We start from the raw sequence: 17,329 nt of genomic DNA, 5'->3' as shown, positions 1-17,329 counted from the left end.
CCGGTGGCCAAAGGCACAGCTGTGTTCCCTCTCGGGCTTGTCTAACTTCGACACTTTGAATAGAATACACCTGCCAAATAACTTAAATTAGGTGAAATCAGATTGTGTGTTTACATTTCATCTCCCAACACACACACAGTAACTGTGAGTTATTTGGAGCAGGGTTTTATTTTGAGCAGTCGAAAGGCACGGCCAGCGTTCTCATGTGGCAAAAGAGAGAGTCTGACGGATAACCAGCCGCGAATATTAGGAAAATAGACATGTGACACATGCTCAAGCAATCAAGGGCTGCGAGCAGGCATGGAAAATCTTCAAAGAGCAGTTTAACGGGGGGGGGGTAAAAATGCAGACCCCCAGGTCTCCTGCGTCTTTCACTCCAAATGGTATTGGATCATTTAATGCCAGAAACCATGGGCCACTAACCACAAAACTGCCCTAAAAGTCTCTGAATGAACAATTCCAGTATTCCACGATATCCTTACAGCCTGCCATGAGCAATAAACTCCTCAACATACTAAGTGCTTGGCGATTATTTAAAACAAGGCAAGACACACTTGCCATACTCTGGATATTGTCAACGCAGAGATCTTTTGAGTTGAGTCGGGTAGAGACTGTGGAGGAGGCGTTGTGCAGATACATGTAGGATATTACTTTTGGCAATATTGATGGAGCGTGATTTTCTGAAAAAAAGTGTGAGGTCAGCGCAACCAAAGCTTCTTTTCCTTTAGAAAAGAACAAAACAAAAAAAAAGCTGAGGTTGGTTATGAAAAAGTATGTTATGTAAAAGGTTATCTGAGGACAAGGAGATGATGGGATACGCACAGACATTTTCCAGTTTTAGCCTCCGAGGATTACAAGGAAGTCAAGAGAAGTATGAGGTTAAGGTTCTCGGTGGAGAATCCATTATCTGATGGTGTTTGACAAGAATCTACCTCACCAAGAAGGAAACAGCCTCTGGTCTGGAAGTGATTATGGAAAGAAGGTACGGCATTCTGTTACAAACTCGCAAAAAAGCCACAGGTCCCTTCATTCCTCAAGAGGTTTTAACAAAGCCCACAGAAAAAATTCCTCAAAAGACACTTAAGACCCATCCTGCCAGTCTTGTCCAAACAAACTAGGGGAGACAGAGACCAATAAAGAGAAACGCATAAATGCAAGCAGGCAAACAAAGCCTCTAAGACTGGACATTTATCAGTGAATAGCTTGGCAATCACAAAAGCTCAAGAGGACTTGGTACGTTTTTTGATACTGCCTAAACTTCAGCATACAGAACAAAAGATTCTCATTGTTTCTTTATTTCCTTCACTACCTTCTGAAAAGCATTCACAGTCATTTTCTCCCTGTAGGAAGCACCGAGTTGATTCTGGTCTAAAGGACTAAATGGATTGTGGCAAATGCGAGCCAGAGAACAAGTCATTTCCTGTAGGTGTGTAGCTTTTCAGAAGAATCTGTTTTTCTTTCTCACAAGTGTTGTTTGGCGTTCCTCCAAGGTTATGAGTGGGGAGGCTATGTGGAACCCCAGGCGTGAATGACTCTACAGGACAATTCCTGTTGACTGTGCTAGCAGCCTCCCCTTTGTTATCAGCCATCAGCAAGATAAACAGAGTGAGGCCTTTCTACCGGCTCACCCTTCGGAATATTAGATTTGAGAATGTGTGCAGGTGTGTGGGTGTGCTGTGTTGAAATAGAGGGAAAGGGGTATGCATTGTGTGGATACCATGAGAGGGTCTGGTCAATAGTTACTGTCGATCTGAATTGGAGTCAGTTTACCTAATGGCTTAATGCAGTTTGAGTTTGTACAGGACATCAGCTGAAACTGAATTCATTGTCTGAAAATAACACAAACAGAAAATGACTCAATGATTTATTGCAGGTTTAATGAATATCAGCTGCACTGTTTTTGGCCCCTGCTCTGGAACGGGCAAATTCTAAAAAGTTTTGACAGCAACGTTAAATCCTTCTCTTTGTTTATAAAGTATAATTGTTTGTTCCTCTCTCCCCACCTCTCTCTCTCTCTCTCTCTCTCTGTCTGCATGATCAGCATGCTAAAGTGTGTACATCAGCAGCATCAGTATCTAACTCAGCTGTTTTATTTCATTGGTAGGCAATCAGGCAACTGAAAATAGGAGGTTGTACCCATTACAATAGATTCTGCATTCTACACTATCTTAATAAAGGTGAGGCAATGCAAATAGTAATGAATAGTATCTTTCTCTGAACAAAATAGAAGAGTGTTGAACTTTGGCCTTGATGGCAGCTTGTCCAATGACGAAAGATTAACGTCTAGTTCTGCGGTAGGAAGCTGCTACTGTCGTGTCCCAGTCTTCCTTTAAAAGGAATAGCAAGATCTGCACTCAGTTTATTAATCTTGGCATTTGTTTGGATCTTTGTTCCATCTAATCTGGAAATGCAGTTTATTTTATTGGGGTGCTTTGCGGTCTGCTTTGTCAGAAGTTTAAGGCAAACGAAAATAAAAATGTAGTATGTTTATCAATTAGGTTTTGAAATCTGCAAAATGGGTTACAAAAGCCCAGTTTATGACAGATTTAGGCTCTCCAGTCCCCCCCCCCTCCTCCTTCTCTGCCCTCAGTGCTGTGTGTTAGTGTCTGTCTGTGTAACATGACCCCATCATTGCTATTTCTGCAGCTTTTCCCACTGAGGTGTGAACCTGTCTCTATGTGCGATCTCTGACGTCTGAACTTCCTGTTAAGTCTACTGTCTAATTGCTCGTCTCAAGATCAGACTCGTTCAACACACCTCACTGTCTGAGTGTGGGTATGTATGAGTGAGTGTGTGTGTGTGTGTGTGTGTGTGTGTGTGTGTGTGTGTGTGAGTGAGTGTGTGTGTGTGTGTGTGTGTGTGAGTGTGTGTGTGTGTGTGTGTGAGGGGGGGTATATGACCGATATGGAGGACAGCAGGAGGTTTTGTTTCCTGTCCACTTGTTCTCTCCACTGACTTGGCCTCACGACTGTGAGTGTTGTTATCTGGACAATAGAGGGTGAAGTTTACACTAAGAAAGTCATTATTCCTCTTTCTGCCACACCTAGCCTGTAACATTACCAGTGGTAACCACCTCTGGCAACCTCAATGCACCCTGTCAAAGCCTGAGCCCTCTAACCCCCAGCCCAAACCTGCCATTGTCCTGATTTTGAAGAATGGGCATTAGTCCACTGGTAAACCTGAGGGTCTCTGATTTCTCCTCCTTCAAAGTACCACTGATTAAAAGATTGAAAAAGCTTAAGAGCAGGTAATCTGCTTGTCTGTCTGACTTGCTGAAGTCAAATCTAAAACTTTGCATGCAAGAGAATAATACTAATTGAGCATCTGATATTAAAAACATTGTCAATCGTCCAAGGACGCAGAAGTATTGAAGATGATTTATGTACAGTGTTTAAAGAGACATAAATTTGAACCTGAGTTGTATTACGCAAATTGACTGGAATGTTTGCAGTCCTTTATCTCAGCACATGAAAATGACACTTTTACTTCGCTTGCACACTTTCAGCCCTCTGTATTTGTTCTTGATAACCTGTTCCAAATTCTTTCTCTCATTTTCTCTTTCTCTCTTGATCTCTCTCTCTGTTACACACACACACACACACACACACACAAGAGAAACACTCCTAAAGTACATTTTCATTTTTTGTACTTGATCACAACTCTTCCACACCTTTCCACATACAAACTAAACAATGCCAGGCACCACAGATTCGGTAGACTCTGTACCCCCCCCCCCCACCCCCCACCCCCGCCCTTTCTGCATCTGCCTTTCTCAGGGCATGCCTATTCTTTGAGTGCAGATTGAGAGATGGGGTAAACTGCATACATTGTTAGCCCCTTTAGCACATAGATTTTGATTATCTCTGTGTCTGCCTGTTGCCTAGCAATCAATTTTGAGGGACAATTGAACAAAGAAAAGGCTGAGTGCAGAAAACCTCACAGGGCATGTCAGACAATATTACTCTGCCTGTTTAGCAATGCCGCAGAACTTACATATGTTCCTCCAGATCCTTATGGGAGTTCAAGCCTGATTCCGAATGGGAACACGTTTTTCTTCCTTTACTGACGTACAGGTTCAGTCAAACTTACTTAGCCTGACTAATATGAGCAATTTGCTAGTAAAATCATTTCATAATGTGTTTCCATGACTATTTGTGTTGTAAAAATGAATGAATGAATGAATGAATGAATAGTTAAAGAAATAAACAAAAGAAATAAATACATCAAGGAATTTTGATGTAACTCTGGATGAATTATGTGGAACAATGCGTGTTTCTTGTTAAATATAACATGATCCAACATAGTTTACACAGTTTATTTTATGCGGAATCTGGAGGTTGTGATAAGTTTTTAGTTTTAGTTTTAGGCTTTAGTTTTATACACAGGTGAAACCTTTTAAAGGTAAATTCAGTAGAACAGCTACCTGACTGAAGAAAGACATCTCTATTAATGCCCCTCTGGGAGAGAGCTTTGGTTTTCCAAACAAGCATACTGTTGACATTAGTTCATCACCATGTCACTATAGAAACACCATTCCAAACAAATCTACAACTAAGTTGTATTAAATTTGTATATTCCCTGTGTTATGTGCTTTTATTGTTTTATTGTTTGGTAAGCACAACACCTTTAAATATTCAGCAACAACATCTGGCACATGTATGACTTTAGAGCAAAGAAACAAACAAACAAACAACAACAACAAAACACAACTATATTATAGAAAGTGATAGAGCAAATGGTTTGGTAGATCTGAGAGAATTTCAGCAGCTCTAAACGTTCACATTTCTGTCCCTGATTTAAAGGTTTACCTTCATTAGTTGATATATAGGTTATGTGATGTAAACACTGAAATCTGAGTGAGGTCATTAGCTGCATGCTGCCCGTGCAATTGCTCTGAGTTTTATGGAAACCACATGAATTAAACAGCGCAAACTTGTGTGTGCATTTTCCCCTGGGAGTTTGGGTTGGGAGTCTGCAATACCCCCGAATGTTTCCATTGTGTGTAATGCTCTAACACTCACAATTTTCAACACTTTGGACATAAATCTCCCCAAATGAGAAGTGAGCCACCAAACTGAGGCATTTCATCTTTGATGCTACAAAAATGTTACCAACTGCACATCTGCAGGCAATAAACAGGACTGCACTCGTGCTGTTTCATAGTCTGTGTCTTTGCCAAAAGCTGAAATCTTGTAAGGTTTCACTGGTGGGAACGGCATTGACACAACTGCATAGGTGACCTCATCCTCAGAGTAACTAACCAAGTAAATGTTTGCACTTACTTTTAACCCATTTATTTTTGCATAGACCTGTGTTTGGTGGCAGTGTGTAGTGTGTGTTGGGATGATGTGAGGTGTAGTGACCAATAACGAAGGAAACTGAGAAAATGTCACTGGCACTGTGAATCTCATTAGGAATGTGTTTGAAGAGAGCAGACTAGTGTAACAGATAATGCCTGAAAAAGCTAAGATTGTTTGCCAAGGACATTGTCTTTAGTCATATTAAAAGAAATAACATTGCGAGTGAAGTCAAAAATCAAATCTGCCATCTCCATCTGACAGATACAATAATTTGTTCATTTAACACAAAAACTAAATTGTCAAATTAAAATAAAATTTAAATGAAAGATTAAAATGAACAAAAAAGTCATAAAGACTGAATCTTTAGGCCCTGACATTAATATATCACTTCAGAGGGAAAGGAAATATTATCAAAGCCATCCTTTAAATGTCTTTATCTCTCTAACCAGATCCAGTTCCGTATTTTTCGATTGTGTTTTCATTGTTTTCTTCATCCACATTTGGCGCTGCTCGGTGAGAAACTTTCAGGACTGTTACCTCAGGTAGTTCAGGTTTGTTTCCCTCACTGTTACATACAGTACATTCCCTTCTTGTCTAAACTGACAAAGCCGTTAGGCCTACATGTGGGAACGCTTTAGTCACTTCGTCTCTGACTAATGTGTGGACTGTCATTATTACAGACGATGACTGAGTGTAGCCCACACTGACGTTCTCTGATAAGACTCGTCTGATGGAACGGTCGAGTCATAGACAGGGAACGTCAAAGCTTGCCCCTGTTAAACTGTGGCCTATCAGAATATGAAGGAAATAATTCAGCAATTACTAATGTCGAATAATTTTTAGCAAGACTTTTGTTAAACTGGGATTTCTATTCCATTTAGTGCATAGCTGCAGCTGTATAACTTTTTCCTATTGAAGCAAACGCACAGCCGGCACAATTTAACGGGCAACATTGCCGTCTGGGATGTGAAGTCCATCCGTGAGGAAACTTCGGCCAGTCTACAGCGTTTCCTATTTCGCAAAACTACAAACTGAGCTGCCATTCCGTAGGCTACCACAGAACGCTACCGCGCTGTTGCCTGGGCGTCGCGTTGTGAGGCGGCAGCAAAGTTCAACTCCCACTTCAACGTCAGCATCAGTTTCATTATTTAAAGACTGAATCAAGTGAGGCTGCAATTTCTTGCAAAAGAGACGGTGTCGTGAGCCAGATACGAGATTGGTTATCCTACTCTAAACACCAGGTTTTGAGTTTTACTTTAGCCTACTGGATACTTTTTTCCTCCAATTATGGCTCAGACGGTAACTCTGAACGGACCTTCACCTTGGGGTTTTCGGCTGGTCGGTGGAAAGGATTTTAGCACACCGTTGACAATTTCGAGGGTATGTTAAGTTTTCTGTTGTTGTTTATTAGTTCACTTTTTATTCTCATAGGTGTCAATTCCCAGAGTTTGTGTTGGCTACAGCGGGAAAGAGATGAGACAACAGAAGAGTCCCGTTATTTCCGAAAATCCATGGTATTTAACGCATTATAAAGCCCATCCTATTCACAGTTGTAACAGATCTCATAGTTGTTTAGTACTCTGTCCTTAAAAACAGGTAGGCCTAACTTTGAGGAATGATTTGCTTGGGCAGTTTACTTTTTACGTTAGCTTTCTGCTTTCTCTCTCTTCATTTTGCCCTGTCTCGAAGCTTTCGTGATTGTGCCGGTGTTAACGGAGGAGGCGTGCAAAGGTTAGCGGATTTGCCAAACTGTTCGTAGATGCCTGTTTTTTTAAGTGGTAGTTTTATTCATGTAACCGAGGAATATGAAACTTTTTATTTGGGCCGTATGGACGTTGCCAAGAACAACGCGCCGCTCTTCTCACAAATAGGTTTTGGGAGCATACATGAAGAACACCATAGCAAGTCTGTCAACTGCAACTAACTTTCAGCACCATGTCTGTTCCATCATGTTCCATGCTGGCATGAGTGATCCGCTATCCCTTTTTTGGTTTGATGCTGATGTAGGCTACACTAAATATTTACTTCTGTCATTTAGAAACATGTTCCGTTGCCTAGTGGCACAGTTTGTCGCTGAACGGAGAAGAACTACGTTTAAAAACCTCTTGTGTTATCCGGCGTTATGACTGTTGCATTAGAAAGCAAACCGCCTCGCTTAAACAGTAGCAGTCGCGCCCCGTTGATCTCAAAGGGAGCATAGAACCCGGGGCTCTCTGCACAGAGTGGACGTTGACACTTGTTTTTCAGCGGAGATTGTGGTGCCATTGAAAACTTCCAGGTGTCACGTCAGATGCTGGCCGACAGCCTACTCGCAAACCCCGTGACTTGCTCAGGACTTGAACACTTTAGTGTGTTAAAATAAGTTAACTCAAGGACGCAGGACGCACGGATATTTTTGATTAAGTTCAGCTTTAAGTGTACAACTGAATATCTGTAAAGTAAAGCAAGAATAATCTAAAACCTTTGATTGCAGGGCACATTCTAACGTCAGCCAAGAAGTGTAAATTATAGGCTGAGAGGTTACTTGCTCGGAGGGGGAAAGTTTTTTAACTGTTTAATGCGGTGTAGGAGTAGGTCTAGGAGTAAATCTTGGTAAAGCTAAGATTTTACAGGTAAAGGTTAAAGTAAAGGCTAAAGTAACACTTAAGTATTACTCGATTAACAAATTCGATCAAGTCTGGTTAACGTAGGCTATAGGATAGGTGAGCTGCCCTCTAATTCGTATTTGTTAATGGTACACATGACAGTGATCCGAGGTTCTCAGATGACCTTACTGTCATCAGATGTTGCTGCTTATGACTTTTTTTGTAATTAACTGCCGTGAACTCACCGACCGAGTTACTCAATGCCATTCTTTCTTTTGCTGTATTATTCAATTTAAAAATGGAAAGCAGCTCTTGATACCCATCTTAACAAAAGAACTGATGTTACAAACAGTTAAAAGCTTATTCATACTTAATGATATTTCCCACTTCAAAGCACCTGCACTCATTTCAAAGTAAACAAATAGTAATTAAAACTTTCCCACTTGGCCACAAAGCGCTATGGTTTTACACTGTATGCACTGCACGTAAGTTCTCATAAAAGCATACCTTTTTATCTTAACACCTCCCCCAAACAGAAACTATTTGTGGTTTTTGGTTGCCGATAGCAAAAAGAAGTGGACATAATAGTTTACAAACATAATGGAAAGTAACAGAGTTGCCTTGTGATGTTTGATGCCTTTTGCAAACAAGAGGGTTTGAGCTTGGAGACACTAGTTAACATAAAATCACCAAGCATCAGACCCATGTCCCTCAGGTCAGTACTGGCAAGAGCACTGTGCATAAGTGCATGTCATTTCAGAGGCCCCTACTCACCTCCACCACCCCCCATAGGCGAACAGATCCATCCCAGAACAAATGCAACATGATTCACAAACATCTCTACAATCCGCAAACATACACGGTTCATTATGCCAATACACAACACAGCTATCAAGCAAACGGAGCAGTGTTTACAAATATTTCGTGCTTCACAAACAAATGCAACATGTTTTATATGGACAAAAAATCAATACCAAATGAATAAAGGGCTTTTGCAAATGCATTACGGTCCATTCACTCTGTTTATGAGTCATGTGACTTTTGGCAGGGTTCTATCACAGGGTTCTGTTGCAGTCATTTGCAAAACCTGTTCAGTTTGTGAGAAAAACATTTGTCAACAATGCTGCCATAACATAGCATTTGCAAACCATGCTTTATTTATTTGTTCATGATTTTTATCTTGTTTGTATTTGTAAAGCATGCTTGTGAAGCGTGATTTATTTGCAAATTTTGCTGTATTTGTTTAACCATTGAATTGTGTTTATGCAAAATGTATTAAGCTTGTGATTTTTGGGATGTTTATAAAAGACACTGAGTTTTGTTACATTTTGACATGAAGTGACTATTAAAATGATGAAGATGCTGGATATGTGAAAATGTGGAAGGTTTATGCTGCACGGTGTGGTTTTTAAGTGAACTGAACCGGACCCAAAGGCCCACCTGACCTGCAGTTCCACTCGTCCAATAAGAGTGGGCCTTAGAAACCGTCATGTGTGATTTCATGATAGAAGCAGCATATTTTGATAAACTGAGCTGGAATGGAAGTTTGCATTGGACTTCAAGGTGGTGCCTGGCCCAGAATCACTTTCTGGAAATATATAAGATCAATCGCCTAGAGGTTTCAGCAGTGTAAGAAATACTGTTTTAAATGGTTTGGCAGTGTCCTGGAAATTTGGGGCATTCCCTAGTAAAACCTGTTTGTTCCTTAACCCCCACTCCCTCCCCCACCCTGCCCATACAACAGGAGGTACCTCCCCCATCAGTTATGCTTTGCTTTTGTCATTTACAATAAACTGAGAGAGAGTTCCTCTAATCTCGGGGCTTTCAAGCCCTCCTTGTGGAGAAGCACTCTGATGGAGGACTTGGTCAAGCCCAAATTCAATCTGCTGATCAGATGTTCCTTAGGATCCTTGTTAAACTTAATCAGCTGTGATAGCGTGTGGCTGGAGACAAACCATGCATACTCAGTGGCCGCCTAACTCAGACTAAACACATGCGTTGCTATCTCAGGATCAGTTGTGCGACCATGCACGTGGAGAGCTGAGGCAGCACTTTTGGTGTTCACTGAGAAATCTTCTCCGCTCTCTAAATCAGGACAGCCGTCTACCAGGGTGAAAACCTCAGTCTTGAAGTGTTGAAGCTATTTTCTATCCATGTCCTTGCTAAGATTGCACTCCAGACTGTGGTTCCTGTGAGCATTCTCAGATTTCGTGAGCCCAAACACTCACGGAGTCAGTGGAGGTTAAGGAACACGTCCACATTCATCAGAAAACACAGCCCCGTGAGCTCCGAACTCTGGGAGTCAGACATTCTTCTGGACATTACATCACCGTCTTTCATACTGCTTGTTTGAATCTCAGTTGTGCAGTCAACATCAAACCAACTGTATAATGAAACATGCCCAGAGTGTTAAGACAAAAGACTCCTGACTTCTCACTTCTACATGTGCTTAGGCAAGGAACTCGTTTTAAGACATTGTTGCTACACATGATGTATTCTCCTGTCAAGAGTTTCCCTGACAAAATAACCTGAGGAAAATAAGGTGCAGTTGTGAATCCACTTTGAGCGTTTTTGAAGCATTTAGTGGGTATCTGTCAAAAGTGACAGTTCTGATGTAAACTCTTGTTAAATTAGTGTGAAAGGGAAGAACTCACACATTCTCTTAGCAGTTGTCCAGACTGATAATGGGTTTCCCTGACAGGAAACCTTGCTGCCCCATGTCAAGTGAACAATAAAATGCCAAGGTCAGACAGTTTTCACAACCATCGTCTTAGGTGGTCTGCAGCCACCTTTTCACACAGTCAGCATCCTGCCCTAATAACGCTGCTGAAAAAAAAAAAGAAATGTTTCTCAGTTATTTTTATTTTTATATTTTATCAGTTTTGTTTTATTCTTATATGCACACATCATGAGTGAATGGAGTGAACTACTTCTTATTTGTTTTGCTTTAGCTTTTCTCAGAAATTACGTGTCTGACCAGAAAAACGGGTTCTTATCTTTATAAATCATGTTTGTCACACACGTTTAGTGTCTGTCTCTTCCAGGGGTAGTTTACAGCATTAGGCATTTTACCCCTTCCCTTTGCAGTGACAGGGCCTGCCCAGTGATGCTAGGGTGGTGTTTTTGTTGGAGCCTCTGGGTTTGTATGCGTCACTGCCTCACGTTCCCGATGGGCATGTGACACAGGACTGTGTGAGATGTAGTAGCGTGTACATACTGCTGTTGTTTTTGCTTCCGCTGAGAGACACAGTACCTTAAAGGAAATGTTGGAGGAGTATGTTTCACGTCTAATTAAATCCGTTTTCTGCTGCTACAAACAACTACCACCAAGCAGAGTCTCGTTAGCATGCATTGTCATAAGGTCCTTCGGCTAGTCAAATGGAAACTGTGAATGTGGTCAAAACACTGACAGTATATCAAGCTATCCATCCAATTTTTAAGTCATTGCTGTAAAACATATTGATTGCACAGGTGGAAAGGGTGAAACTGTTTCCTGTTGTTCTGTCATTGTTTGATTTTGTTCCATGAGTAGCAGTGCATACAAGTTTTATGCCAGAATGAAGAGGTTAAACTTATAAGCATCTAACACTGAAGACAAAGTGCTTTTCAAAATCAATGAAGCAGAGAGGAACTCATGTAAATGTATGGATTAAAAAGAAAACTGTTGTATTAATTGCACAGCTGCACAGTTTTTAATGTCACATGCATATTTGTGCTGTTTTTGACCTCTGTTCCGATGTTTGTGTCAAAAGAAATTTTTTAACGAGTTATCAGAAGCTTTTCAAGCATCATGTCAGTGGTTTCAATCTGTCAACAAATACACAAAGAGCACCGTTATGAAAGAGTGCTGTTGAATGTGCAGCACTATGTTCAGTGCGGTGTTAACATCAGAACGGCTTTCAGAACTGGCCAGTCAAACGATGAAGAGCACACAGGGAATTAGCTGGTATCACGTCAGAACACTTTATCCCTACTGTCAAAATTCCAACGATCCAAATCTTGTTTTTTTTGTTTGGTTGGTTTTTTTTTTTAACAAACATACACCTAATGATTTTCTGGCTGCCTGCCTGCCTTCTTGTTTTGAAATCAAAGATTAACTGAACATTTATGTGGTTATGTGGAAGAATGACTAAGGGTAAAATACTATCTACTGAATGGTTCATATGCTTCCTGAGTGGATAGATTAGAACGGAGTAGTTTTCTTTTCTTTTTACCACAGAACCTTTCTAATGAAAGTCAGGTTTAGTCACTTAAGTTCTGCTTCACAGGTTATAATTTCTGCTACTGAGTTCAATCTCACAGTGGCAACATTTACAATGTATCTGGAAGCTTTCGGCCATAAAAGATAATGCTGTCTGTCCCTCCATAATGTCAACAGCTCTACGTTGGCAACAGAGTTTGCAGTAAATTCATGTTATCATATTTGTTCTGTAGAAGGTATTATTTGAACTAGCATCACCCCTGAACCTGCGTAATATTCTCAGAAATATAGTTATGTCGTTGGCTTCATTATATAACCCTATGTATACAGCCAGCGTACTGATATAGAATGTCACGTATGCCTGAGTTTTTACCTTACCATGTAACATAAACTAGGCTGAATTACAGGGCAGGATGAGAGTCTTTTTTTACTGACTCTATAACCTCCAGAGTCATTCATCATGTGTGTGTGAGTGTGTGTGTGTGTGTGTCTAATTAAAACTTGTTTAGGACACAGCCCAGTGAATGAGGTCTGAAAGGCTTTTCAGTCTAAGCTCTTGAGGAATAAGTCCCACAGTAAAAGTAGAACCTGCAGTGGGCCATGACCAAACCAAACAGCTCACAAAGCAGCTCTCTGTTTTCAAACTCCAGCCTCACACTCAGTGGCTTCCCCTCGGGAATACTGGGCCAGTGCAAGAGTTAACAATAAGACAAACTGAAAGAGACCTTTAGAATGCTGTGTGATTATTAAGCTCTCAGTTTGTCAAGCGTAATGTAGGTTAATTTGGCAAAGGACAATCCAAGACTATTTTAAGAATGAAACCTTTACCCTCTGTACCTGTCATTCAGTGGGCCGTTGTACACAGCTGATTGGCTGCTGTTTATGAAGGTTTTACACAGCGTTTTTGGGATCAGATGTAATTTGTTGAGAATAGCCTATATCAGAATCTTGTTTTCAGACACACTTACACTGCACTTTGAGGTTAGAATAAAAATACTTTATGTGATTGGCACAGAAATGCTGAAGTGGGCCAGGGAGATCCCTGGGAAAGCTAAGCGTTCTCTCTGTGGTCACCGTCTTACACGATTCAGTGGAAATGTGATACAGTCCTCAGTAAAACCCCCAGTGAGAGAGACGACAGATAATGAAAGAAGGCAGAAAAAAAAAAAAAAAAGAAAAGAGAAATTTGAATAAAAAATCATTACTCTTTAACCTGACTTTTTCAGAACCCACAGAGAGATTTTGAGGGCTCTCTGTTTCTGCTGATTTGAGGATATGCTTTTACGTTTTAGAATTTATGCAGTCTGAAACTCTGGAACAAAAAAATCTTTTGACGGTTAACCTTTCCAAAATGGGCATGGTTACTGAACTGACCCTAATTCCTCTTAGCCTCAGTTAGTCAGTTCCAGATGCTTGGAGGCTCTGACAGAGCCAGGAGAGCGAATGGACTGTGTGTATGTGTGTGTGTGTGTGTGTGTGAGTGCGTGTGTGTGTGTGTGGGTGCATGTGGGGGTGTGTGTGTGTGTGTGTTTGGTGAGGGGTTTGGGACATAATTATGGAAAATTGTTCTCATGTGCAAACAAGGGAAAGGTGAGATGTCCCTGGTGACACCGAGGGTCCCTCTGGGCCGGAGTAAAGCTGGCATGGATCAGCTGTGAAGTCCTGCAGACACAATCCTGCTCTCCATCACTCACACTCCACACTCAGAACGGCCTGTTAAACCTGAACAAATTCAAGGCCGCTAGTCAGAAGAAAAATGTTTCCGCATCTTAAAAACGACCTCCTGTTCCTGAAGTAGTACACTCACTGTCAGATGTGCGGCAATATTCCACTACCTCGTACTTCAACCTAAGATTCTGAAATCTTCAGCTCTTACGTGTTTTTGTGTGCTACCGCAGTCATTTTCAAACATGTTTCAAACCCATCTCTCTGTTATTTGACACACAGTCTCTTATTTGTTCAGGCAGACTACCCTTAAATGGGTCACTCCTTCTGGTTCATCAGATGTGATGTTTGTTTGTTTGTTTGTTTGTTTGTTTTGGCCTGCACGTTCCAGGCTCACCTGGCTGTCAGGGAGTGACACTCCTTATTTTAACCTTGCCTTTGTTTGCCTTTTTTTAGATAACACCTGGAAGTAAGGCAGCGCTCGGGGACCTGTGCCCGGGAGACACCATCCTGGCCATCAATGGAGACAGCACAGAGAGCATGACGCACATGGAAGCCCAGAACCGCATCAAAGCATGCACAGAACAGCTCGTCCTAGCAATCAGCAGGTACCACGGCAACCGCTGTTCTCACAAACACCAAACCCTGTCCTCTCTCAAACCAAAACATGCACAGAACAGCTCGTCCTAGCAATCAGCAGGTACCACGGCAACCGCTGTTCTCACAAACACCAAACCCTGTCCTCTCTCAAACCAAAACATGCACAGAACAGCTCGTCCTAGCAATCAGCAGGTACCACGGCAACCGCTGTTCTCACAAACACCAAACCCTGTCCCCTCTCAAACCAAAGCATGCACAGAACAGCTCGTCTTAATAGGGACCAGGTACCGCCGTAACCGCGGCTCTCTTTCGTGGCAAAGCATACACAGAGCAGCTTGTCCTGGTAATGAACAGGCACCTCAAACAGAGCCGCGCTGTCCTTCACTGCCGCTCTCTCTGTGTAACAGCCTCCGGTGCTGAAGCAAAGCCAGACATCATCTGACGAGCATCACCTGACGCTCTCATCGCGTTTAGAAAACACTGGTGTCATTTCACAGACGAGTAGAAGGAAGTGAGTTAATACACATTTATCTGCCTGACTTACATGTTTTACCTTAATATTATAACAGCAGCTATCGTACAGCAAATTAATCATGTCATCATCCTGCTAGCAAAGTAATGCTACTAACCTGAACGTGGATATAGCCCTGAGTCCTAACCTGTGGAGCCAGTTTCACGGGCTATACCCACCTGGTACCCATGACCAGAGCTGCTCTCTCACCAACCATTACTCTCTCTGTCTAAGGCTTGGGATTGCAGTTCTACTTATAATTTTATCTTTGATTATGAACATCACGGTAAAGCTGGTGGAATACCATTTTTAGCATTAGCTTAATTTCTGTTGGACACAGACTGACTGGCATGAAATGATTTGGAAATGGAGTGTGGTGAAATAACTACTCAGCACATTGGTAGAGATTTTTCTTCCCCAACTAGTTATGCTGGCACAAAATTCTGAGCAACACTAAGAATAACTGGCTTTCCATGGGAGGGAGAGAGAGAGAGAGAGAGAGAGAGTGAGAGAGCAATGTGTTACATGCAACTGAAATCCCAAAATCCACCAGAAATAATTTAGCACATTAGTCTGCTGCATTTCAAATGGAAAAAACAAACAAACTACCAATTCCATGAAAGTCTGACATGGTAACATCACATTCCAATTTGGGTAGTGAATTGAGGAGCTTCCTGAACTGCTCCCTCCTCCTCCTCACCAAAGGGGGAAAATGTTTTCAGTGGAAATTTAAATCACAGATAAACCATTTCTTGAAAACTCATCTCCAGCATTAAGTAAGATCTACAGATAAGGATTAGATGTGTATTCCTCCCCGAGTTGCGAGCGAGTCCATATTTGGTGTGTGTTTTCAGAGGGAGCTGCTCCCCATTGTACACTGTGAAAACCTGGCCTCCTGGGAAGGCCTCCTCGTACATCAGGCCCGACGTGGAGTGGCTGAGCCACACAGGAGCTCTAAATTTATTTAAGGATACACGGAGCGTGAGCTGGGCCGGGGGGCAGGGAACTCCACGGCTCTCATGAACCACACTATAAGGGGGGGGGGGGGGGGGGGGGGGGTGTTTCCTATGGGAATCCCAAAGCTGGCCTCTTTTCAATCCAAGCCTGTGGAATTAGTGCTGCGTCGTTAATGTTGAAGGCCTAGTTCTTGTTTTTTTGTTTTTCAATGATCTCACTTCGCACTCTGAAGTGTGTAATATTGTGTGACACACCCACTTTAATGAACTAGAATTGGACTATTAACAGTTTGAGCAGGGGAGAGCTTTGTGGTCTGATTCTTGTTTGTATTTAAGATTAGCCACTGCTGTATCTCTGCTTTGTGGCTTTGCACGATATCGTTTCGAAAAACAGGGTCACCTGACGCCACTGGAAATGCAAAACACACGTCCTGCTATCTGTTGGTATGTGACCTTTGGCAGTCACTAGTCATTTTTCTTTTACTGTGTTCTCAAATTGAAGAGGCGGTGCTGCAAAGATAAGTACCATTTTCATCTCCGTTTGAGCTGTTTGCCTGCTCAGACACTCGTCCAAGTACAGTGGTGAAGAGAGAGAGAGGGAGAGAGAGAGAGAGGGAGAGAGAGGGAGAGAGAGACAGAGAGAGAGAGAGAGAGAGAGGAATAGGTCCTGATTCCACTCTACAGTGTCTGCAGCTGGAAATTCAATCACACAGACCACGTATCATAGTTTAGCACTGACCTGGGACTTTATACATCCTACATGAAAATATGCATATTTTCCTCTGATAGCCTGACCATGGTTATCAGTCAGTTCCACAGTCAAGTCAAAGGTAATAGGTATGCATCTCATGACGACATCGCACATTCATGCATTTGCCTTTAGGCTCGTGACAATTATTTCATCATTGTCTGACCGCGATTGTCTGACGTGATCGCGGTTTCTTTGTTGAACCGCGGTTAAAGCTTTTTTTTTTTTTTTTTTTTTATTAATGAGATGGGTCAAAGCACGGTCACACTTTTGTTTGTATCCATCAAACATGTTTCCAATGCCTGCGTGCACACTGTAGCGTGACGGAACAGTGGCTGTCCTATCAGAGGATGCCCCGCCCACATTGAGTTACAGTTACAAAGTCAAGCTGTCTTTTGAACGTTCCAAACAGAATAGGGCAGTTTCGTGAGAAGTGGTGTTGTACCGTTGAGAAATGCTCACAACATTAAACTGATACACGTTTGGTTTTCATTTAGTGTTGGTAAAAAAAAATCGCTTGACACTGTCCTGTTGGTCCAGTCAAAATATGGGGAGTCTGCAAGCCCACCTGAATTCAGCTAAACTACGATTGGACAGTCGGTCATTTGGGGAGCAGGGGGATAGGGGGATTGGACTGCCAGCCTGCTATCAAACAAAAAACACAATGTTTTATGATAATAAAGAGGCGTGGTTTACTTCATAGGCTGTGTACTTGTGTTATTATATTGTCTGGGTCACGTAACAGTGAAATAACCAAAGGATG

At 41.9% G+C, this 17,329-nt stretch overlaps 1 protein-coding gene across 1 annotated transcript in view; it reads left to right on the top strand.

Moving 5' to 3' along the window:
• Positions 1-6,509: 6,509 nt before the first annotated feature.
• Positions 6,510-17,329, top strand: part of pdlim4 (PDZ and LIM domain 4) — a 34,602-nt gene continuing 23,782 nt past the window's right edge. The window contains exons 1-2 of the mRNA XM_030793700.1: positions 6,510-6,680; positions 14,208-14,359. Coding sequence (XP_030649560.1) covers positions 6,588-6,680; positions 14,208-14,359 — 245 coding nt within the window. The 5' untranslated portion in view covers positions 6,510-6,587. The remainder of the gene's footprint in view (positions 6,681-14,207; positions 14,360-17,329) is intronic.

Source organism: Chanos chanos, chromosome 16 (assembly GCF_902362185.1).
Source record: "Chanos chanos chromosome 16, fChaCha1.1, whole genome shotgun sequence".
NCBI lineage: Eukaryota > Metazoa > Chordata > Actinopteri > Gonorynchiformes > Chanidae > Chanos > Chanos chanos.
This window is presented reverse-complemented; position numbering and strand designations above follow the sequence as displayed.